This window comes from Corylus avellana, chromosome 6 (genome assembly GCF_965113065.1).
Source record: "Corylus avellana chromosome 6, dhCorAvel1.hap1.2, whole genome shotgun sequence".
Taxonomy (NCBI): domain Eukaryota; kingdom Viridiplantae; phylum Streptophyta; class Magnoliopsida; order Fagales; family Betulaceae; genus Corylus; species Corylus avellana.
The window spans coordinates 4,491,689-4,514,909 of record NC_142495.1 but is presented as its reverse complement, the minus strand read 5'-3'; the positions used below and the strand labels follow the sequence as shown (position 1 = coordinate 4,514,909).

General features: G+C 35.5%; 4 protein-coding genes across 6 annotated transcripts; 3 read left to right on the top strand and 1 right to left on the bottom strand.

Moving 5' to 3' along the window:
- Positions 1-1,131: 1,131 nt before the first annotated feature.
- LOC132186850 (Mechanosensitive ion channel protein) lies at positions 1,132-7,105 on the bottom strand. Of its 3 annotated transcripts, none has more exons than XM_059600946.2 (7): positions 7,020-7,105; positions 5,436-6,365; positions 5,050-5,327; positions 4,115-4,215; positions 3,343-3,450; positions 1,768-1,989; positions 1,132-1,549 (listed from the first exon to the last, which is right to left on the bottom strand). In XM_059600946.2, exons 2-7 carry the CDS (start codon positions 6,272-6,274, stop codon positions 1,433-1,435), a joined length of 1,665 nt encoding a protein of 554 aa, XP_059456929.2. In that variant the 5' UTR covers positions 6,275-6,365; positions 7,020-7,105; the 3' UTR covers positions 1,132-1,432. The 3 variants fall into 3 exon arrangements, with proteins under 3 accessions (XP_059456929.2, XP_059456932.2, XP_059456930.2); XM_059600949.2 differs by having other exon boundaries at positions 1,843-1,989; XM_059600947.2 differs by having other exon boundaries at positions 5,436-6,297.
- Positions 7,106-9,437: 2,332 nt separating this feature from the next.
- LOC132186592 (uncharacterized) lies at positions 9,438-12,566 on the top strand. The gene is made up of 4 exons (XM_059600572.2): positions 9,438-9,442; positions 9,530-10,361; positions 11,067-11,609; positions 12,462-12,566. Exons 1-4 carry the CDS (start codon positions 9,438-9,440, stop codon positions 12,564-12,566), a joined length of 1,485 nt encoding a protein of 494 aa, XP_059456555.2.
- Positions 12,567-13,204: 638 nt separating this feature from the next.
- LOC132187792 (receptor-like kinase) lies at positions 13,205-14,934 on the top strand. Its single transcript, XM_059602230.2, has one exon. It carries the CDS (start codon positions 13,282-13,284, stop codon positions 14,692-14,694), a length of 1,413 nt encoding a protein of 470 aa, XP_059458213.2. The 5' UTR covers positions 13,205-13,281; the 3' UTR covers positions 14,695-14,934.
- A 3,131-nt stretch (positions 14,935-18,065) lies between these two features.
- On the top strand, positions 18,066-21,706 carry LOC132188806 (ferric reduction oxidase 2-like). Its single transcript, XM_059603357.2, has 8 exons — positions 18,066-18,219; positions 18,337-18,439; positions 18,564-18,755; positions 18,951-19,185; positions 19,403-19,730; positions 19,819-20,062; positions 20,717-21,390; positions 21,567-21,706. The coding sequence occupies exons 1-8, from the start codon at positions 18,066-18,068 to the stop codon at positions 21,704-21,706; spliced, it is 2,070 nt and encodes a 689-aa protein (XP_059459340.2).
- Positions 21,707-23,221: the final 1,515 nt, after the last annotated feature.

The following is a 23,221-nucleotide window of genomic DNA, read 5'->3' as shown; positions in this document are numbered from 1 at the left end:
AAATAATAATAATAATAAAAAGAAATGGGCCACCCCTATTGTTGAGAGGGGTGGCCTTTGCCCTTGGGCTGGTCCAGCCCTAGGGCTAAAAAAAATTTAATTTTTTTTAATAAAATGAGTTTGGCCTTTGAGATGGCCGATCCACCCCATTTTTCTCCTTTTTTTTAAAAAATAATTTTAATTTTGATTTATTTTTTTAATTAAAATAATAGTTTATTATTTTATTTTAGTGGACCAATCTGAACAGTTGGATGAAAATGAACGGTCCAAATTGGTGATCAGAGATAATTGAAGATCCCCTCTAATTCGAGGGGATCCTGATCATTTTCGTTGCCTTGGTTCGCATGGCCAAAATTGGTGCTTAAGGGGGCAGAGTGGTCCACGGCATGGCCACCACGGTTGGGAGGGCGGCGCATGGCGCGCACGAATGGGAGACGAGCTTTTGGCAGAGCGCTGTCACGAATTTAACAACTCGAAGACTAACGCACTGAGGGCTCCGATCCATGAAAGACGAAGGGGCTTTTGTAGATACTAGATAATGGTGCAGATGAGGCTTGCTTTTCGAGGATATTCCATTAGGGTGGGCCTTCAATTCCCGATTCTAACTCTACTGTCTAGGAAGAAGGAAGTGCTCTTGATCCAGCTGCAACTTGCTCCTATCCAAGCTAACGCTGAATGCCAAATGGATAATTGGCAATTCATTTCACACTGTGCTCAAGATTATTCAAGAATATAGGACCTGTGGCATATAATAATGCTAAAGAGCCTGTTAAATAATGCATTCACAATCATAGATGTTAAATCTAAACTTGATTTTTAAAATCAACGATGAAGATACCATACTGTGAAAGCAATTGTAAGAATCCTTACAAATATATTTCTGTTAGCCATCTTCTTGGGGGTCTCTGTTGCGGGTAACTTGACATCACCAACTGCGACCATTTTCACTGCTCAAGCTTTCCAGTGCAATGAACCTAATGGTAACCATGCAATATGGTGATCGCTGCTTTTGATCCAATTTGTAACTTAAAAATCGAATTTTGCTTTAGGGAGGGAGGGGATGCATAAGACTCAAATATTAATAAAAAAATGGAAATTTAAACAAAAATTCCTCCAGTCAAAAAAATCATGTGACAAAGTCCAAGTATCCAATTTTGTGGGCTTTGAGCGAGCAATGCATCACATCTATAGAATGTCATCCACTTTTCAAAATTCATTTTAAACGAACAGCGCTATACTTAACACAAAAGGCATATAATCATGACACTCAACATTATATCTTGATCCAAAAAAAGCGAAGAAAAAAAAAACTATACATCACGATTCACGACTCATATTTTCAGATCTTTTGAATTCATGTTTGTCAGGTAAATGTAGCAGATGCAGACAAGTTAACCGTCCAACCACCACATAATTATTTTCATTTGCCATATCACCCACGGGTCATCATATCTTGCGAGGAGCTGCCCAATGTAGCACCATGCTTCTTAATTATCTGGGCTGATCGCAGCAGAATATCTTCTTCTGTGGAGTATAACTCATCTTTGCTCTGTATACAAACAAAAGTTTTAACCAGGTATTATTAGTCAAACATACATACATACATAAAACAATAAATGAATATTGAAACATGGTAAAATTATTAGGAAGGGAGATGTATCCAAGTATTAGGCATTGTAATCAAAGCTTCAAGGAAAAGAAGATGAAAGAACATATTACTGAAAAAAGAATTCGTCCCAAAAAGAGGGAGAGGGGAACAAAATTTACCATATGTGTGAGATTACATCCAAGAGTTAATTCAGCATAAGAACTTTCTATTCGAGAGAGGAAACAGTAAGGGACCTCCTTTCCCAGGAAGACTCTTGGGTTTGATCTTAGCATACTCTTTATATCGTTTGAGATAAGGGGAATCTTGTTCAAATCATCAACTTGCACGGGGATTTTGGTCACCATGGCACGCCATTGGGCACGTGACTTGTTCACAATCACCTACAAATTTTACAAGACGGATGCTAAGATTTCTCCCAGCCAATAAACTGTGTACAAGGTTATTCACTAGAGAAGATCAATAAGAACCACTTTCTAAATGAAAATAATGAATAGTGCAGACAAATAAGAAGCACTTTCTAAATGATAACAATGAATGCTACTTCCTAGGAACTACTACTTTGCGGTCTTACTTTGCATGTATCACAGTACACACAAGGACCTGTGTGAGTGTTTGTGTGAGAGAGGGAGACAGGGAGACAGGGAGAGAGAGTACATCACTAATTCTTTTCAGGCCTGAAGATAACCACTATTATGTGCAAGACATCTAAAAATGAATGCATGCAAGTGATTGATCAAGCACTAAATGCAACTTAGGTAGACAATGGACCCATCAAATATTTACAGGCAAGTTACCCAAATAATTGTATGCATATCATAATGACTGTCAGAGATTTTTGCCTCAGTGAAGTATTGTGATGTGAATGTATACATATGAGCACAATCAATATAATTAATAAACATTTTAATACAACATATTAGCATATCTCTGATAGTACCTATAACGGCAAAAATTCGAACAAGTACGTAACATTTCCACATGATACTGTACAAAATACTACTATATCACTTGATCTTCTCCTTTTTTTCCAACTCTTGCAATCACAAATGTATGAACTTTGCAGGGTTTGCTTTAATAATCTTGACCAAATGCATTGTTCAGGAAATCAAAAGAATTGCTATACATAGAAATAGAACAATAGGGGATATTTTCCCCGTATATAAGGAATCTTCATTAAGAACATCAGTCATTATAAAGATTTAGCAACTACAAATGTGATTTCCAGAAAACAATAAATAAAATTTTTGATAGTTACTTTTAAACTAAAAGCAGTCACCGAATCACTTCCAACAGTAATGGCCAAGTAATTTGTAAACCACTTATTTGATCTCAAGCCAGATTACGTGTTAAATACTAGTAGGCATTCAAAGTCATTCTTCCTCCAGAAAAATACCCCCAATGTGGCAAGTAAAAATGCTCAAAAGATTAGCAGACTCTGCACGGAAATTACAACTAAAATAGATTAACCAAAATTAGTATGGAATAACTTGAGGAAGCACCTCAATTTCAGTGTTGGATCCAAATCATGGATGCACTAGCACTATATGGCATTGAACAGCGTATTGTGAAATGGTCCACTTAGATGATTCAGCAAAGCTAAAGATTAGTGCGATTAATGGATTTCAGTATGATATCTGCCCGTGCATGTACGGTCTGCTGCTGATGCAATTGATAAGTTGCAGAGAAAAAAGAAAGAAGAGGGGGAGAGAGAGAGAGAGAGAAAGAGCACCTACCTGACTGGAAAACAGTGAATTTGGAACAATGACTGGAAACTTCTCAGCATTCAATAGCGATGTGCTAGTAAGTCCCATATCCACCACTTGACCTTCTACATTACCAGCCTGTAATAAATTGAAGGAAAATGTATATTTCAAAATAGAGAAAAGATAATAATGGATATATCATTCAAGTTTCCAGACTTTCCCAAGCTTGTTGAGTTCATAATAAATGTGTCAAAAGTATTGATTCTCTTCCACTTTTCAGACTAAATGAGAGAAAAACATTACTTCTATGGATTGCCTTTACATATTTTCCATCTGCAAAGAATGTGATGACCAAATGAACAATAAAAACCAGGCCAATAGTAGATCCTTATTTCTCATATGATGGATTAGCCATTAAGCGATAATTTCAGAACTATTCTCTATAACACAAATTCCATGGTCAATATGTAGCCAACCAAGAGCTGAACCATGCTATTACTCCGATGCATCAAAAACAGACAGTTGGAAGGCAGTCACCAAAAAAAAATTGTCTAAATAAATCATTTTAGCTATCACTTGTTCAAAAATATAAGATCCTGACAACCTGGGAACTTTTGTTTTAAGCAGACACAGTATTTAAGTGGACAACTAGAATAATTTCCTCGTTGCATTATGGTTATGCTAATTAAGAAAGATTGATTAGAGCCAAGGCATGTTTCTTACTAAAATCACAGCAAACATTTTGCCCATCTAAAATAAATTAAATGAGATCAATCCTAAGAACAGAAGATGTTCAACATACTTTTATTGTATCTCCTAGTGAAAATGGCCTTGAAAACTGCAGAGATAACCCGCTGAGTACATTCCCAAGGATGTCTTTGGCAGCAAAAGCAGTAGCAACACCTGCATAAAGATACAAGGACATAGAAGTTAGATTTTAAGAAATACTGGAAAAGGCCTGAAAGTACTTTTATAATATGCAACCCCTAAACAAGATGGCACAACTATTACCATACCAAGATTTTTTTTTTTTTCAATACAAAGAGGCAGGTAAGAGAAGAGGCACATCCAACAATTTGTAAGGACTAAATACTATATGTGATTTAACTAACTGATTAGAGAGCGAAGAAATATTAATGCATCACACGTGAAAAAATCCTTCTTTTTCTCCTCTATTCTATTTTATAGTAAGCTGGAACACCGAGGCCTATCACAGACAGCAATCACAAGGTTAAGTTTTCCATGCGAAGTCAAGCATCAAAAACTAGCCAATTAGATTGCAGTAATGGCTGCAATACATCAGAGGTGGAGAAAGAAATAGTATCACAAAAGACCAATGAGTACTAGCTTAAATGGCACGTCCTCTCGCCTTAATAATTGGGTGAAGGGTTAAGGTCATGGGTTCACAACCTACTAAGTACCTGTGTAACTTACTAATCAGAACCAAAAAAAGGGGTGCCACAAAACCAGAAGATTACAATATACACATTGGGAGCTAGCTCTAGCATTTCCAAAGAACTGAACAATCAAGTATAAGAGACATAAAAGAAACAGCATTAAAAAATTGAAGTTTACTTTATTCTGAACTTTTCTTTTTCCGCAATAAGATCCTCCAGATCATCATTTATGAAATGGAGGCAAAGAGCATACCAGATTGGCAGCTAACATGTGCTCTTATACAGCTTGTTCTCTTGGAATGTAAGGTAATCCAAAAAGAGATTGGCAGCTAACACTCACCTCCGATTCCACCAACAGTCAGAACAGATTGCACAGCAACCCCACATGCCTCAGCTAAAGCCATTAAACCAATCGTGAATAGACCAACAGATGAAAGTTTGTCTAAAGTGAGTAGCACATCCCTATCAAGCCCCACTAACCAATGACCCATCAGTGCACGAGCAAACATATTCGTTTTCCACCGTTGTAAAAACCATACAAACGAAAGAATAACTGCACCCCTCCATGCCTGTGCAAGGTACTGCGATGCTATAGTGGTTGGTGCAACCATCACAGCACTGCAAATCAAAGTCATCATGATTGTGCAAGACAACAGAAAACATGATACAAAATGAAAATAAAAAATATATTATAAAGAGGCATATGTTGAACTTGGAACCACTAACATCTGTGAAAAAGCCATGAAGGTAATTAGATATCGCACTGGATCTTCCAAAGCACCCCAAATACTTTTCTCATATGAAATTTGCTCCCCAGGCAGCCTTCCAGATAGTAAAGCAGCAGGACCTTGTGTGGCATACTTGTGAAATCTCCTCAAAAGCCTAGGCATAACCACCCAAGCCAATATAGTACCAGCCAAAGTACTACCAACTGGAATAACAACATTTTTCACTTGGGGATGAGAATCAAGCAACTGATGAACATAGGGGGTCAGTTCATCAGAAACTTCTTTAGCCTTTTGCCCAGTATAAGTTGTCATATCCACTATACTCTGCCAAACATCCTTAACTGTATTAACATATTCACTTCCAGGAACACCACTGTCACTAGTGTCTACTCCGCTTGCACCAGTAGCAGCTGGAACTCCTGGATCCCCAGCTTTATCAGCTTTGCCACCAAAAGATGATGAATATGACCGTTGATTTGAGAAGGGGCTGATCAAAATAAGAGGACTATTACTTCGGTAGTGCAAATTCGACAGGGTAGGTGAAAATGCAGCTATGGGTTTGTTGTTGTAACATCGAGTATAAGGAAGAGACTGGGAACCTAGTGCTCTAGAACGGATAACTGTAAAAGTTTCAGGAGACTCTGATTCTTTTGAGTGGTAATTGCGATTCACAAAAGCATGCAATGGTCTGATATAAATCTGATTATCATAGTTCACCAGTTTCATATCAGAGTTGTATGACTGAAATGAGTGCCTTTTCGAAAAAGGATTGACTGGGTTATGCAGCGATCTTAAAGTGGAAAACCTTACTCCAGCCATCATAGCCACTTGGTACATCGGAGAAGTTTACAGAGACAGTTCTGAAATTATATATACACGAACTGTCAAGGACCAAACTGAAATCAAGAACTTATAATGGAATCTGAATCTGCACATTTACAATGTGCAAAAATTAATCCAGCAAACTATTTTCCGCTATCAGAAATCCAATGAAGAAGAAATACCAGTATCAGCAAAAGTTAATTCAGCAAACTATTTTCCGCTATCTATAGCCAGATTTAGGTGTTATAAATACCAGTATCCAAGCCCCAACAATGATGAAGAAACATGAAGGAAATGAAGGAAAGAATATACCAAAAAACTTAACTCTATATACAACAAGATTCAGACTATAATTCAGACATTCAAACCATAACAACGAAGACTAAACACCTATAGACATAAACCCTAAACGGTTAAAACCCTGTTCGGATGCTGAGAAAATGAAGAAAGGGAAAAGAAAACAGAACTTTGGAGCCAATGTTTGCCTTCGCATTTGATTCCAGAACGTGAACAGCTCAATCAAACTAATACAGTCGCTAGTTCTAGATCAGCTAAAAAAGAAAGAACACACCAAAAAAGAAAATTATATATATATATATATATATATATATATATATATATATACCGAGATTTCTAGTTCAATGTACTTTCGATTATTTTGGAATTCACGCGTTTTCTCGGCATCCAAACAGAGCTTAAACAAAACGGAATTTAGACTTCTTTTTTGTTCCTGAGCAAGATGGAATTTAGAGTTACTGACCTGCTACGCTTTACTTTTGGGATTACTACGCGAATGAGATTTCTTAGAGCCCCATGGAGAATAGCGCGAGGATCATATTAGGAAGATATTTAGGTGGTATTTGGTAAATGGATTGGATTAGACACCGTACTTAAATTGAATTGAAAAAAAAAAAGAATGTTTGGTATAAAAAAATGAAAAAGTGGTATAAAAAGTGAAAAAATTTTATTTTGTAGTGATTTTTTTATTTGAATAATAATAAAAAGTGAATAATTTGATATAAAAAGTGAAAAAATTAGAATGTTTTGATGTTCATTTTTTTGAGAAATGGTGATAAATAGTATCTAGGCCAACTTCAATCCTTTTACCAAACAAGGCCTTACTCAATTCTGATGTGCCTGTGTCCATAAACTATTAAATTAAGCTTAATTAAATAGTAAAAAAAACAACAGCCCAATTAAATAAGAGTATAATGAGAGTCGAGTATTTAACATGTATCAGATTTTTTTATAATTTTTTTAAATCATAAATTTTTAAATTACACAATTTAAGCTGTTTCTAAGTATCGAACCTATTTAAAAGGTGGCATAGTATGGAGATAGTTTGAAAGAATTTTATTCTCTAAAAAGTTTTGTCTTTACTTTTGTTACTTGTATATGCTTCTTCTTCAAATTTAAAGATATATTTTTTGCTCTTTAATTTTTTTTATATATATATATATATAATATAAAGAGCAAAAACTTAATGAAAATATATTTAATTATCAATTATGATATGTTACATTTTTAATACTTGGCACTTTTCAAGTGTTTTAGTGCCTATAAACTTCCTAAATTGTATAATTTGAGAATCTATAATTTTTTAAAAAATTATAAGAGATCCTAATCATAAATAATAAAGAAATAAAGCGATAAAATTGTATCAAACAATTCTATTAAACCAATAAAATTTAATAAGGAATGCATAAAAAAAATAAAAGTCTAACAACTCTATTAAATAATATCTATTTTTTAAAAACGTGTCATATAATTTAAATTCTGTTAATCTTATCAAAAAATTAAAAATAGATATGTTGATCTATTCATACGTTAAAATATAATTATATAAATGTAACCCAAAAACTTTGTCTGTAATAAAGTTTGAGACAAAGTCTAAGTGAGGAACACGTTCTCTTTGGATTGAGATCCCCTAAAATTCTCTTTAAATTTGAGATTCTCAAATTCATAAATTTCAGTCGTTTATCTCATCTAAGCATTTAAAATAAGCCATGTTTTTAATGAACAAGCTATCTTCAATGAATTTAATAAGTCATGTTTTCTCATTAAATGCTAAAACATTATTTATTTTATATGATTAGATGAGATGAACGACTGAAATTTTCTGAATTTGAGAATTTCAAATTTAAAGAGAATTCAATGAGATTTCAATCCGTTTTTCTTAGTATCACATTCTTTAATGACCGTCGGATGCCGTGGGTAAATTAGTAGGATCCAAGATTGGAAAAATTATCAATTGATTATAGATAAACGCTTTTTTACCTTATGACATTCATTTCGTACACATAGTACTGAGTTGACATGCTCCATCTATTATTTTACGGACTTTCTCAATTGAAAAAAAATCAATAATTTCCTTAATTAATAGAGTAATTTTTTTTTTTTCTTGTCCCACAAAAGACAAAACTAACAACAAAAGATACATACATAAAAAGAGGAATAATACGGTTTCTCGTGTTATTCTCCTGATCCTAAGTAGATATTTAAAAACAAAACAAAACAAAACAAACTTATTGAAAATGTTAGTTGTTTTCTTAATGTTTTCCGGATGTTCACCTGATCTTAAATGGATATTATTTTTTTAAAATTAGGTAAGATAAATAAGGGATAGTATCTTTTTTGATTTAAAAAATAAATAAATAATATCTACCTAAAACCATAAGAACATCTAGTATTTCCCAAAACTTACCCCACTGGTCTCTGTATTTTCTTTTAGAAAACAATATGCAAGTAGAATTAGGAGACCACAAAAAAACACTCAGAAGAACCGTGACACTTGTCTAAATAGAATGAATTAACAGCTAAATAATTTTTTTTCCTTTTTATTTTTATTTTTTTTCATTCTCTTCATTTATAAACTCGCAACAAGTGTCTTTTAAGGTTGTAGGTACACTTGTCCCATGTCAATTGTGGAGTGAGTGCTCAGTGCTACTATTGATGCTCCATCTTTTGTATAAAATCATTTATAAGACACTAGCAGTTCATTAATAGTATGATAATTAAGATAAAATCTGACTTTTGATTAATAGTATGATAATTAAGATAAAATCTGACTTTTGAGATTAATTAATTAGGGATTAAATTGTAATTCACATACTCTTAATTCTAAAAACTCCAGTACTTCTATACTGGACAAACTAGAAAGAGTAACTCAAAAGACTCAATGGAGTTCTGTTTTAGAGGGACTCTGTTTCTTTGGCTTCACAGAACTCAATAAAATTAGGCTTCTTCTTTGTTTTCTCCCTCCCATCCCAGAAACCCTTTAACCTGCAACACCATGAAAAGCAATGCAAAAGATTCAGAAAAGTTATCCACCGCAGGGTCTCTTTCAAAGCCAATGCCCTACTTTGTTTTCTTGGTTTTTCTTGTCTGCATCTTTTACGCGGTAGCTTTTGTGTATCATCCGTATTCCTATACCGCTAATCCTCACCAATCTGAGTTTGTCCAATTCGAAATACCCAGTCGGCCAAAGCCTAAATCCCCAGACAAAACAAACCTCTCCCACATAGTTTTTGGCGTCGCGGCCTCAGGCAAGCAATGGAGCACACGGAAAAGCTACATCCAGCAATGGTGGAGACCCAATGAAACGCGAGGAGTCGTTTGGTTAGACGAGAAAGTCGAAGCCGGAGCCGATGAAAAAAATCTGCCGCCTTTGAAGATCTCCGGCGACACTTCCCAGTTCAAGTACAACAATTCAGAAGGCGATAGGTCCGCAATACGAATATCGCGCATAATATCGGAGACATTGAGGCTGGGCATGGAGGATGTGAGGTGGTTTGTGATGGGGGACGATGACACAGTTTTTTTTCCTGATAATTTAGTCAGGGTTTTGCAGAAATACGACCATAATTATTACTATTATATAGGGAGCTTGTCTGAGAGCCATTTGCAGAACATACATTTTTCATATAATATGGCGTATGGTGGTGGTGGGATTGCTATAAGCTATCCATTGGCAAAGGCGCTTGAGAAAATGCAGGATATGTGTATACAGAGGTACCCGCATTTGTACGGGTCGGATGATCGGATTCAGGCTTGCATGGCCGAGCTTGGTGTTCCTCTCACCATAGAAAAAGGATTTCACCAGGTTAGTATTTGTTGTTGTTGTTGTTGTTTTTTTTTTTTTTTTTTGGGTGTCTGGTATTATTGTAATCTAGGTTTACTCAAATTGTATTAGTTTTCATTCGACTAAGGTTGTTTCGATGTCAGATACTCAAATTGTATTATTTGTATTAGTTTTCATTAACCTATATAATAACATATATGGTTCAACACTATCCAAATTCAATACACACGACATTTAGGGCTGTCAAATGTGACAATAATTTAATACGAAATTATCATGTTTGGGTTGAAGGTGTGACCTGTTCAATTAAACTTGTCAAATTAGGATTGACCTATGTAATTATACTCATGTTTCGACGTGAACAAAATATGCATAATGGGTCAAAGCTTTTGATGGAAGATGAAGTTTATGAAATAAATTGAATAAAAAATTCTCTTTCATGTTAAAGCCACATGTATTCAAAATGACTATTTTTGACACTATTGGAACAGACAGAAATCCTTCAAAAGAGGACAACTTTGTTAGTTGCTTAATATAACAATAATGCATGTTACTTCAATCATTATGTAGAGATTACATGTTACTTGCAAATTTTTTGTCAATTGTAGGTAAGACTCTTCTATTGCTATTGTCAAATTGTAGGTAAGACTCTCCTCATTGACTTCTATTTCTTTTTCTTTTTCACCCCATTGACTTCAACTATCACCGGTGTATTTGAATGATTAGTATGATGTGTATGGCAACGTATTCGGCCTCCTTGCGGCACACCCAATCGCCCCCTTGGTGTCTCTCCACCACCTAGACTTGGTTGAGCCCATTTTCCCAAATATGAACCGAGTCCAGGCTCTAGAGCAGCTCAAGCTCCCATCGGAGCATGACTCGGCTGGGCTTATGCAACAATCCATATGCTACGACCAGGATCGAAGATGGACTATATCGGTTTCATGGGGCTACACAGTTCAAATATTTCGAGGCACTATCTACGCTCGAGAGATGGAAAAGCCGTCGAGGACCTTTTACAACTGGTACCCTAAGGCTGGCTATACTGGCTATCCGTTCAACACTCGTTCCGTCAACCAGAAACGCTGTCAAAAACCTTTTGTGTATTTCATTTCCAATGCTACATATAATTCACAAATAGATAAAACGGTTACTGAGTATTCGTCGCATCGAATACCACGTATGAGGTGTAGCTGGATAAAGGCCGATCCTTCACAAATTGATAGAGTGGAGGTCTACAAGAAGCCCAACCCATATTTATGGGATAAGGTAATAGTTTTATTTTATTTTTTTTCCTTTATCTTGATTTTATGTTTCAATTGTGGTTTATGGCATGATTAAATTAGTCGACAGAAGAAATTTGTTTCAATTTATTAAATTGACATATGTTTAACATACATGATACATTGTAAGATTAATATATCAAATAAAAAATAAAAAATAAAAGAAGTTATTCTAGTCTAGTTTAAAAGAAAAATGTATCCTAAATCATCTTTCTTAGTGAATGACATCTTTTTATTTAAAAAAAAAAAAAAAAAAAAAAAAAAAAAAAAAAAAAAAGAGGAGAGAGAAAAAAAGGCATGTCTTTGATTTAAAAACGTATTTACCCTAGATTTAATTTTTTTAAACCTCTACTTTTTTTTAAAAAAAAATATTCTGATTATAAAGTGGAATCCAAGCAGCATCATGAACTTAAAAAAAAAAAAAAAAAAATATCAGTTATAATAAAAAAAAATATGAGAATTTATTCGGAAAAATGTATATGAGATTAGATTCATTGTGCGTAGTTACTTGAGTTTGAGTTCTTGTTAGTTGAGTTATTTTTTCTTGAGTTCTTGTAACTTAATGTATATCATCTTAAAAAGGAATTAAGGGATAATTATCAGTTATAATAAGGAAATATGAGATTATATTAGATACTTGTTTGTGAAATACCTATATTGTAATTTTTCATTTCATCCACGATAAAGAGTGTTGTTTCCCACATGTTCTATTCAACGTCATAATTCTTCAAAAGATTGTAGTTAGTACAATTGAAGTTGTGAATTTAGTTTGTAATCATATTATGACATCATAATTGTAATTAATAAATTGGATTTTTGCTCTTTGTGCTTTGATCAGCCTCCGAGAAGAAACTGTTGCAGGATCTTGCCGTCCAAGAATAATGGCACCATGGTTATTGAGGTGGGAGATTGCAAAGAAGATGAAATTATTGTATTGCGGTGACAAAAATGGAAAACAGTTTTCCTACTTTTTTTTTTTTTTTTTTAATGTGGAAAAAAAAATAGTTTAGGGATTATGTAATTTTCAATTTTTTGTTCTCATTAAAATGTTAAAAATTTGTTTTACTCTTGGTACAAAACAATTTTTTTTTGGAGACATTTTAGAATAAATATTTGCCTTTTAAAGTGGAAACACTTATCTATTTATTTTCTCATATTATTAAAAATTTGTATTTACCTCCAAAACAAGGTACATAATAAGGTATGACGTACTACAATTCCTCTACAAATTTATGTAATACTTTACATTTTATAAAGTGTAATATAGAGTATAATGTATATTCTAACATAGAAGATATTGAGGAGAAAAGTCTTCTATTTATAATATAGATATCGTTAGTAGGTGTGCCTAAGAAAACTTGCCCCAAAGATGCGGTCACCGTAGTCGTGGTCGTCAACCCCGTCACAAAACGGCATCCTTTCATTGTCGTCTATAGTAACCCCACTTTGGAGGTCGGGGACGTTGACCACTACGCGTACAGCGCAACTCTCACAGGCGCGTTGGAGAAAATCAACGTTATGACATGCTTACAGGCTGTTTTAGCCAATCAGAACAATACGCGTGAACCCCACATCTTTCTCCTCTCGCACTTTCATTACAAGGAGAAAGCCAGCTTCCCTTCTGAGACTAGCCAGCTCTGCCTTTCGCTCAACCCCTAATGGAGTTTCCGTACAGAAATTTCGTTTTCGCTGTCCTCCTGCTCTCTCTCTGTACCATCTCAGCTCTCTCTTACACTCACTTCTCTCCCATAGATAACTATCTCATCGACTGCGGGTCCACTGGGGACTCTACCGTGGACAATCGCCGATTCGTTTCCGACTCGTCCCGGTCGGACTCATATTCACTCACCTCAACTCGCTCTGTTTTGATCAGAAACGAGGACCCTTTGGATGTTTCGCCCCGAATCTACCAAACAGCTAGGGTGTTCACCGGGCCGTCGAGGTACGAGTTCGAGATCAGAGACAAAGGGACCCACATGGTACGCCTCCATTTTCATAAGCTAAATTCTTCGAAATCCGATTTTGGGAATGCTCAATTTCATGTTTTGGTTAATGGGGTTGTGGTTCTGAGCGATTTTATTGGTGGGTGTGTAGAAACCCCTATGGTTAAGGAGTACCTGATCTGGGTTGAGACTGAGAAGCTTGTTATCACGTTTGTGCCTTCTAGAAAGTATAAATTTGCGTTTGTGAATGCACTTGAAGTGATTTCTGCTCCAAAAGATTTGATCTTAGATACGGTACAATATCTGAATTCTGAAAAAAATAAGAAATCTGATGGGTTTGTTAAGCAAGCGCTTGAAGTTGTGTATAGGGTCAATGTGGGAGGGCCTAAAGTGACCCCTTTTAATGGAACTTTGTGGAGGACTTGGGTTCCTGATGATGAATTTTTGAAATCGAGTTCCGGGTGGAAAAGGCTGTATTTCAGCGGTCGTATTCGGTATCAGATGGGAGGGGCGAGCCGTGAGGTTGCTCCTGATAATGTGTATAATTCAGCCCGAGTGATTAGTAGTAGGAATGCTTCAATTCCTAATGTCAATATTACATGGGTGTTTCCTGTGATGGGGGGGTTTAAGTATCTTGTTCGGTTGCACTTTTGTGATATTGCTAGTATTTCGCTTGGTTTGCTGTATTTCAATGTGTATGTTAATGGCCATTTGGCGATCGAAGATTTGGATTTGTCAGATGTTACGAATTATGTATTGGCTTCTCCATACTACGCGGACTTTGTGGTTGATGGAGATGGTTCAGGGGCTTTGAGTGTCAGTGTAGGGCCTTCGAGTAAGAGCTATCCGTATGCAATTGATGGTATTCTGAATGCAGTTGAGATTATGAAGTTGAATAATTCGATGGGTAGTCTTGTTGGTAAGGTGCCTGCAGATTTCATTATGAAGAGTTGGCCCAGGGGAAATATGGGTGTTCTGGTTCCTTTGGTTGCTGCTGTTTGTTTGCTGGTAATTCTATCTATGGTCTTGCGTAGGAGGATGACTGGGTTAAAAGACTCTGTCACATGGTCAAAATTACCTATGGATGTTTCCAATGTTAATATCAAGCAGGGCTTCCCACAGGCATAAGGTAATTCAGCTTGCCTCGAAAGGATCTGAAGGGGTTTATGTAACATATAAAACATTCGCATGCTATAGAAAATTAGTAGCTTTAGGGATATTATAGTTTCCTGTTATATTTTCTGCGACAGAAGACAAGTTTGAACTTGAAGTCTCTAAAGAGCTTCATGTAATTGGTGTGTATTGTATTGTTATTTTGTAACTTGTGTTGGTAGTATATAGTCTAAGCATACGTTTATTGGCGTTCTCTGTTTTTTTCTTTTGTGTGAATTATGGTTTTTCTAAATTTGCTCTGAATTTGATAATTTCGTACCAAACTTTGAGAATTCAAGTTGTAAAATATCTACTCTTGCATCGTGCCTTGTTGCCTAAGAGGCCTTGAAACCTTCAGTATGCCTGTATTGATGTAATGATGCCATACTTATCCATTCTGAATGCTCCAGCTTCCTTGGATTTTCTAATTCTGCTTGTGGCATGCATTAGCCAAATTGTTCTGTTTAATTGTTACAAGGGTGCTTCCAATTACTTGAGCATGTTGATATGAAGACAGAGAAGAGGGCAATCCTTAGTTGAATGAATGCTTTGAGAGAGGCTTGTATCACCAAGCATTTCTTTAACTTCAAATAGTTGTCCATTTTCAAGATGTTGTGGCCAAGTTATCTAAGCTAAGCTGCTTGATTGTGTTTACTAATCACTCTAGCTTTCTCCTTCATCTTTATGGTGCTGCCTGGGCTTTGAACTTTCTTGGCATGTGGAATATTGAACTTTGGCTTATTGATTTGCGTCTGGTCTGCAGCCATATCCACACATATGCGTTTGCAGATCCTCATTCTTCCCTTTTCAAGTCATATGCACGATCTTTTATCCCTTCAGTCTCTGATACTACCAAGCCAAATAGCCCAACAAAACACTTCTTTCCAAAGAAGAGTACCTGATTGAGAAGTTGAGGAAATGTTGACAATGAAAAATTAGAACGTAAAAGTTATACTCTAAAAGATAGCATGTAAGAGAAGGAGAAAGGGGGTATTTGATTATTAAAATTTTTTGTTTCATTAAAGTTATTATGATATTTGATTTCTTTTTCCATCAGATAAAAAAAAAAAAAAAAAAAATTGCATTAGTATCACAAAAAGAAAAATATGAAATTGGGTATGTTTGTTAATATAATTTCTGGGTGTTTTTTGTTTTTGGTTTAAAAAATGTAATGTAAAAACAACTTTTATGTTTTGAGGAGTGTTTTGCATTTTGAGTTGTTTGTTAACGTCTTTAACTTCAGAAGAGAAAATAAAAGACAGAAAACATCTATGTTTGTTAAAATTTTGTTTTCTATCTTCAGGAAAAACAAAAAAAAAACAAAAGAACAAAAAAAAAAAAAAAAAAAAAAATCTTTTTTAAATCAAAAACAAAAAAACCCCTCAACACACATTATTGAACGTACCAAAATGGGTAGATATTGTGAAGAGAAAAATAAGGGAAATGCAAGGTGTTTTTTTAGTGTTCTTCTGATATTCTCATAACTGTGATGTGGCTTTTAAAATCACCAATAGATTAAAAGTCAATAATGATAATCTCAAATTCAACGGTAATTTTAAAAGCTATATTACAGTTGGGAGGACACTAGGAGAACACTTTGCACTTTCCGAAAAATAAATATGGCCATAATGTAGTCCTTAATAATTGGATCTATTTTTGTAAACAATTTTAAAAAATAAAAATAAAAAAATAAAAAGGAAAAAGAAAAGAAAAGCAAGAAAAAGAGGCGTGAATCCAGCTACTTAATTTTAGGCAGAAGGCGAAGGCAATAGATTCAATTATTAAGGATTGAATCCATATAATATGTTGGAGTATCTGACTTATCTAATATGCACAGCACTTGTTTAAAGTATTATATAATGTGAAAAGAATATTCACTCAAAAAAAAAATCATTATACTCTTCGTATCTATTTTATACAGATATGCCATGTTTTAAAATGCCACTACAAATATGTCACATCACTCGGTGTAAATTAATACGATAAACGAGTATAAATAGTAGCATTACTCATGTGAAAAACACACACACACACACACATATATATATATATATGGACATGAAATAATAAAATATAAATTTACTTAATACTATGACTTTCCAAAGTACCAAAAGATTAATAATTAAAAGAGTAACCTTAGAAATCACATTTTTATCTCATAATTATTTTATAATTCTAATGTGGCAGTTATAATCAACCCTTGAAACCACCGTTATTTAAAAAAAAAATTCAACTAATTCTGTTTGATGGCCCCTACTAAGTAAAACAAATCTTGTGTCAACATCTTCACTCAAGCCATTTTTTAGCTCTCTTGCTAGTCAAACAATTAATTATTTGACTATCACATTAGAAATTCAACGGATGGAGATTGAAAAAAAATATATATTGCTATTTTCTTTTTTTAAAAAAAAATGGAAATACAAAACTTTTAAAACTAGGAGCAAATTTACATTAGGGTTCATAATGTCTTAATGCATAATTATAATCTCTATTAGTTCTATTGAACGTTTGTGAAATTAATTGTGATAGTTATTTACTGTGAAACTTCAACAAATTAGAAGTTTCGTCTTATTTTATTCCTGAAAATATCAATTTGAACAATATTATGCTTAGAACATAAAATTACCAACGAGAGAGAGTCATGTGAAGTGAAGGAAGAGGTTTTCCTCACGAAAACTAAAGTAGAGAGAGTGGCTAAATTGAACACATTAAGCCTAAAATAGGAAATATTTTGAGCAGGCCATTGGAGAGGGGCCTCTATAAGGGGAAATACAAAGGTTGTCACCCTCCAAACCCACAGGAACAACAACTTTCATTATATATCGTTACTGCTGTGGCTGATATCTCCAAATATAAATATATAATTGAAATATATAGAGCCATGGTTCCACAGAAGAATGACACGATAGTGAAAGGATTGTGTGTGTATATATATATATATATTTCAGCCAACCATAACCATGCTCAAATTCAAGTATTCAACCCATCTAATGGCCGCCATTTTCACGCCAATCTAAGACAACAAAAATGAAGTACAAGTAGATGTAGAAGAGACCTGCAGTGATATTGTAGGTGTCTTCTGAAAAAATGTCATGTAGCAGGGTTACACGCCAACAACTTGTGATTAATTTAAGGTTGTTAATTCCCCAATCAATGACGCCCATCGGATAACTTCCCAAGTTAATTTTACCATATATATAATTATTTATTTATAGGGAGGATCCTCCCTATAAATAAGGTAATGCCACGCACATTTTCCATGTCCAAGAGTCTCCCGCCGACTAATAATATTGAGCTCGATCGATCCCTGTGAAGCAGACGAATACACAGAGAGAAGGGGGAGAGAAATGGAAAAGATTAGGGCTGCCATTAAGCTACTGCTGATGCTAGTGATTTTGGGGATCATTTTCATCTGGATCATGATGCCCACCGGTGCATATAGGAATAAATGGTGGCCTAACATCAAAGTGACGGTTAATTCTACTTATTTTGGAACACAAGGTTCATAATTATTTATTGTATCCTCTAAGTTAAAAGTTTTTCTTTTTCTTTTTTCATGCTTGGTTAATTTTAAATGTAATTTATATAATTAAACTAATGTATTATTTATTTTTACAGGTGCAACGATGTTGATGTTCACTTTTCCCGTCCTATTTGTTGCTTCCTTGGGCTGTGTCTACCTCCATTTGGTAAAGAAATTGAATGGTAACAAAAAAGAAAGGTACCCACTTTTTTGTTTTCAATTCTTTTTTTTCTTTCTTTCTTTCTTTCTTTGTTCTTTTTTTTGATCATATGGCTGAGTACTTAATTCTCTGATGTTATTGGATCCTAATTGACAGCGCTAGCAATTGGAAAATCAATCAATCCCGGTGGAAACGGCCGCTGCTCGTGAAAGGCCCTCTAGGAATTGTTTCCAACATAGAGCTAGCCTTGTTCTTCACTTTCATTGTGCTCCTAATTTGGTCTTTGGCGAATTATATACATCTCTACTTTGCTACAATCACCCCTAAATCAGCAGCAGCCAAAGGCCTCAAAGTGTAAGAACAACTCAATTAGAGTGCGTTTGGCTTTGACCAAAACTACGATTTTACACTCTTAACAATGTTTTATGACAAACCCAAACAGACCATTTTAACAAATTAGCGAAATTGGCTATACCCTTTTAACAAAAACTTGAGATAATTGATATATAGTCATTATTGGACTATAATATATATGGTGGGTTTTGGCAGTTGGCAGTATAAATTGGATGAATCAGCACTTGCAATAGCCGTTGTTGGAAACATAGCTCTATCATTTCTCTTCTACCCTGTGGCTCGCGGTTCATCGGTGCTGCCACTCTTTGGCCTCACGTCTGAGGTTAGCATCAAGTACCATATTTGGCTCGGGAACATTGTCGTCATCCTCTTCACGGCTCACGGCCTTTGTTACATCATCTTTTGGGGCGTAACCAAACACATAAACAAGGTAAACTGTAAAGTTAGAGTTTAAATTCATGACGTTCGACTTGATATCACATTAAATAATAGAGAAATGCTATTTTTTACACTAAACACCTAAGGATAAAGATGCACGCCGCGTGCAAAAAATTTTTTTTTTAAAAAAAAAAATAAATAAATAAAAAATTTTTGCACGCCGCGTGCGTGGATCAGTGCTCAACACCTGAATAATTTTACGTATGCAGATGCTGAGGTGGGATTTTGCTGATGTGTCAAATGTGGCGGGAGAGATAACTTTGCTCATTATGTTGACCATAAGGGCAACGAGCATCCCTCGTATACGACGTAAAATGTTTGAGCTCTTCTACTACGCCCATCACCTTTACTTTCTCGCTGTCGTTTTCTTTATCCTTCACGTCGGCTTCTCCTTCGCCTGCATCACGCTTCCTGGTTTCTACATCTTCTTGATCGACCGCTTTTTAAGGTTCTTACAATCCCGACAAAAAGTTCGTTTAACTTCTGCCCGCCTTCTATCATGCCAGACGGTTGAACTCAACTTCTCCAAGAGTCAAGGTACGAAAGAGAAAAAGTTGTTCTTTGAATTAGAATGATGATTTTTATAAGTTGTTTTTAATTAATTTATCTAAATTTATTTTGGTAGGTTTGAATTATAATCCCACCAGCACTATCTTCGTAAACGTGCCAAGCATTTCCAAGCTCCAATGGCATCCCTTTACTGTTACTTCCAGTAGTGATTTGGACCCAGAAAATCTGAGTGTCGTCATTAAAGGTGAGGGAAGGTGGACCACCAAGCTTTACGAATTGATTTCTTCGCCTTCTTCCATGGATCGTCTCGAGGTCTCTGTTGAAGGCCCTTATGGACCAGCCTCAACTGATTTTCTAAGGTTTGCAGTTGTACCTTAATTAGTGTTTGAATATTTTATATTATCTAAATTAGACTTTCTTTTTTTATAGGATTTATTATCTTTTTTTATTTAGTCTAGATTCACGTGTTCAGACCATTGTAATATGTTCATCACTCTCTCCTTTTCTCTCTTTCAATTTTATCTCATCATAATTAAAAAAATTGGAAGTACTTTTATTTTTATCTTTTATAATAACAATAATAATTGTTAGAACATATTTTGTGATAATCATAGTGCGGTTCAAACTATTGTTCACGAATGCACTAAACACATCAAAACCGACTCGACTACTATTTTGTGTGTTATCATCTCTAATTCTTGTAAGGAACTGTTTCTACTGATTAGTTGGTTGGTGTGTTCACAAAAGTGTTTTTATGACCTTGTATTTCAAATTCAATGTACAAACTAGCTTATTAAATTTGAGGGATCTTAGAATATATTTTGAGATACGGAATTACCTTAAAAAACTCGTATTAGAATATGATCATGCTGAAATCACTTATCATTCACATAAGGTATATATATCATATATAATTATATATACTGTTTTATTTCTCTGTATAACTTGTGTATAAATATATTTATCATCACAAAAATATACGCAAATAATTTTTTATATAATTAATTTTGTAGGCATGACACCCTTGTGATGGTGAGCGGAGGCAGTGGCATCACCCCATTCATCTCTATAATCAGAGATCTCATCTTCAGTACTAGCACAAAACTGGATCACAGAGCTCCACGTGTGATCCTTGTTGCCGCATTCAAGAACTCCTCGGACCTCACCATGCTAGACGTTATCCTTCCTGCTTCCGCAGCCACTCCCTACGACATTTCCAAACTTCAGCTACAGATCGAAGCTTTTGTAACAAGAGAAAAGGAGCCCACAACCCACGACAACAAGGCCATGATCAGAGAGGTGCGGCTCAAGCCGCGCCCAACTGACGCGCCCATATCCGCCATTCTAGGCCCAAGCAGCTGGCTCTGGCTCGGCGCGATAATAGCATCTTCGTTTGTCGTTTTTCTTGTCTCCACGGGGGTTATTACCCGCTACTATGTTTATCCGATCGATCGGAATACCGGTGCGATATTTTCATGGTCTTTGAAAAGTGTGTTGTATATTTTAGTTGTATGCTTTAGTATAGCCACCACAGCAAGCGCGTCAGTTTTGTGGAACAAGAAACAGAAAGTCATGGAAGCCATGCAGATTCAGAACATGGGAACACAAAGAGAATTGGAAAGCCTTCCCCACCAGTCTCTTGCCCAACTCACCAATGTCTACTATGGTGAAAGGCCCAACTTAAAGAGTAAGCCAAAAAAAAAAAAAAAAAAAAAGCATAAACCGATAAAACTGATAAGAAGAGTTGAATTTTATCGTTTAATTTATATTCTAACTTTCTTAATAAGTGATGTCCGACACGTGAAATATTTAATTGAAATAAATATATGAATTTAATCATTTTTCTTCCCTCTTCTGTTGCAGAAATGTTGTTGGAATGCAAAGGATCAAGTGTGGGAGTCATGGTTTGTGGTCCAACGGAGCTGTCTAAAGAGGTTGCAGCCATTTGTGGATCTGGTTTGGCAGAAAATCTGCATTTTCAGTCCTTTAGTTTTAGCTGGTGATTGACTCATTCTGATCAGCACCAACAGGAACTCTAAATTGTTTGTTTGGTTTAAGTTAGACTTCCTTTCTCTTTTATGGCTCCGTGACTTTTGAAGCCATATTGTAAACATGCATGCACTAATTTCTACTGTAGATAAATAAACGTGGATTTCCACCTCCCCTCTCTTTGTATTTGCAAAAAAATAAAGTGGATTAATTCATCTCTTTCTGCCCGATGGATTTTAAAAATGTTCATGGTCAAAATCACTCACTTTACATGTGTGTTTTGGTTAAATAATAGGAAAATTATATCTAAAATCCTTAGGTAAACGCGTTTTTTTAAAAAACTCATTAGGTATTTTTTTTTTTAAATTTAGTCCCTGGGTAACTCGAAACTACTAGAAAACTCTCTACCGTCAATTTTTGTTAACTTTTGTTAGTGTACTCAAAACTCACCGTTTTATCTAATTAAAATATTATTTTTTTTATTAATTTAATTTAAAAAATTCAATCTTAAAAAAAAAAAAAAAAAATTTTGAAGGGTGGCCAGGGGGTGGCACCGCCACCCCTGGCCGCCACCCCCCCCCCCCCCCCCAACCCCTATGGGGTGGCCGCAAGCCACCCCAGGGGTGGGTCGCCCACCCCTGGGGTGGCTTGCGGCCACCCCCAGGTGAGGAACATCTCGATATGTCGACGGTTTCTAAAGTAGAGGGAAGGCCATCCTTAAAAAGGGAATTAAATGAACAAGCACGGATTTCTAACACTTGAAGACAGCAATTGGAGTCTATTATTCCCTCTCGTTGGGAAAATCCATCAATTACGAGCATTTGCATTCCGGTTGGCAATTCCTTAAACTGTATCTCATTACAATTACTTAGTTGCATTTCACAAATAGCAGGAGTCTTTGGGAGTGGAGCCACCAGCCCCTGACAATTATAAATCTGAAGTTTGGTTAAAGAAGGAAGATGGACGGGCAATCCTCCTTTTAACTTTGGGCAATCCTCGATATAAAGCTCTTCTCGTTGAGAAAAAGCTACACCTCCATTTTCAGCACCAAAAAAACACCCATTCCTCCCACTTTGCCATACGCTCGAATTTTAGAACTTTCAAGGCACCAAATGAGTTAACTGAAGAAGAACCGCCGCTGCCACAAAACTCAGAACCCACTTTCCACCCATGGGGTGGCTCGAGCCACCCCATGGGTGGTTTGGGGTGGCCTGCGGGCCACCCCAAACCACCTGGGGGTGGCCGCAAGCCACCCCAGGGGTGGTTCGCCCACCCCTGGGGTGGCTTGCGGCCACCCCATAGGGGTTGGAGGGGTGGCGGTTCAAATTTTTTTTTAGATTGAATTTTTTAAATTAAATTAATAAAAAAATAATATTTTAATCAGATAAAACGGTGAGTTTTGAATAGACTAACGGAAGTTAACAAAAATTGACGGTAGGGAGTTTTCTAGTAGTTTCGAGTTACCCAGGGACTAAATTTCCAAAAAAAAATACCCAGAGAGTTTTTTAAAAAAGCGCATTTACCTAAGG

Excerpts from the sequence above, each read along its gene's own strand:
- LOC132186850 (XM_059600946.2), bottom strand. The coding sequence starts at position 6,274 with ATGTACCAAGTGGCTATGATGGCTGGAGTAAGGTTTTCCACTTTAAGA. Across the intron at positions 4,216-5,049 it reads GACTGTTGGTGGAATCGGAG|GTGTTGCTACTGCTTTTGCT; the intron begins GTGAGTGTTAGC and ends ATCTTTATGCAG. Across the intron at positions 1,550-1,767 it reads GATGTAATCTCACACATATG|AGCAAAGATGAGTTATACTC; the intron begins GTAAATTTTGTT and ends GTTTGTATACAG.
- LOC132186592 (XM_059600572.2), top strand. Across the intron at positions 10,362-11,066 it reads TAGAAAAAGGATTTCACCAG|TATGATGTGTATGGCAACGT; the intron begins GTTAGTATTTGT and ends TTGAATGATTAG. Across the intron at positions 11,610-12,461 it reads ACCCATATTTATGGGATAAG|CCTCCGAGAAGAAACTGTTG; the intron begins GTAATAGTTTTA and ends TGCTTTGATCAG.
- LOC132187792 (XM_059602230.2), top strand. The coding sequence starts at position 13,282 with ATGGAGTTTCCGTACAGAAATTTCGTTTTCGCTGTCCTCCTGCTCTCT.
- LOC132188806 (XM_059603357.2), top strand. The coding sequence starts at position 18,066 with ATGGAAAAGATTAGGGCTGCCATTAAGCTACTGCTGATGCTAGTGATT. Across the intron at positions 20,063-20,716 it reads GCCTCAACTGATTTTCTAAG|GCATGACACCCTTGTGATGG; the intron begins GTTTGCAGTTGT and ends TTAATTTTGTAG. Across the intron at positions 21,391-21,566 it reads TGAAAGGCCCAACTTAAAGA|AAATGTTGTTGGAATGCAAA; the intron begins GTAAGCCAAAAA and ends CTTCTGTTGCAG.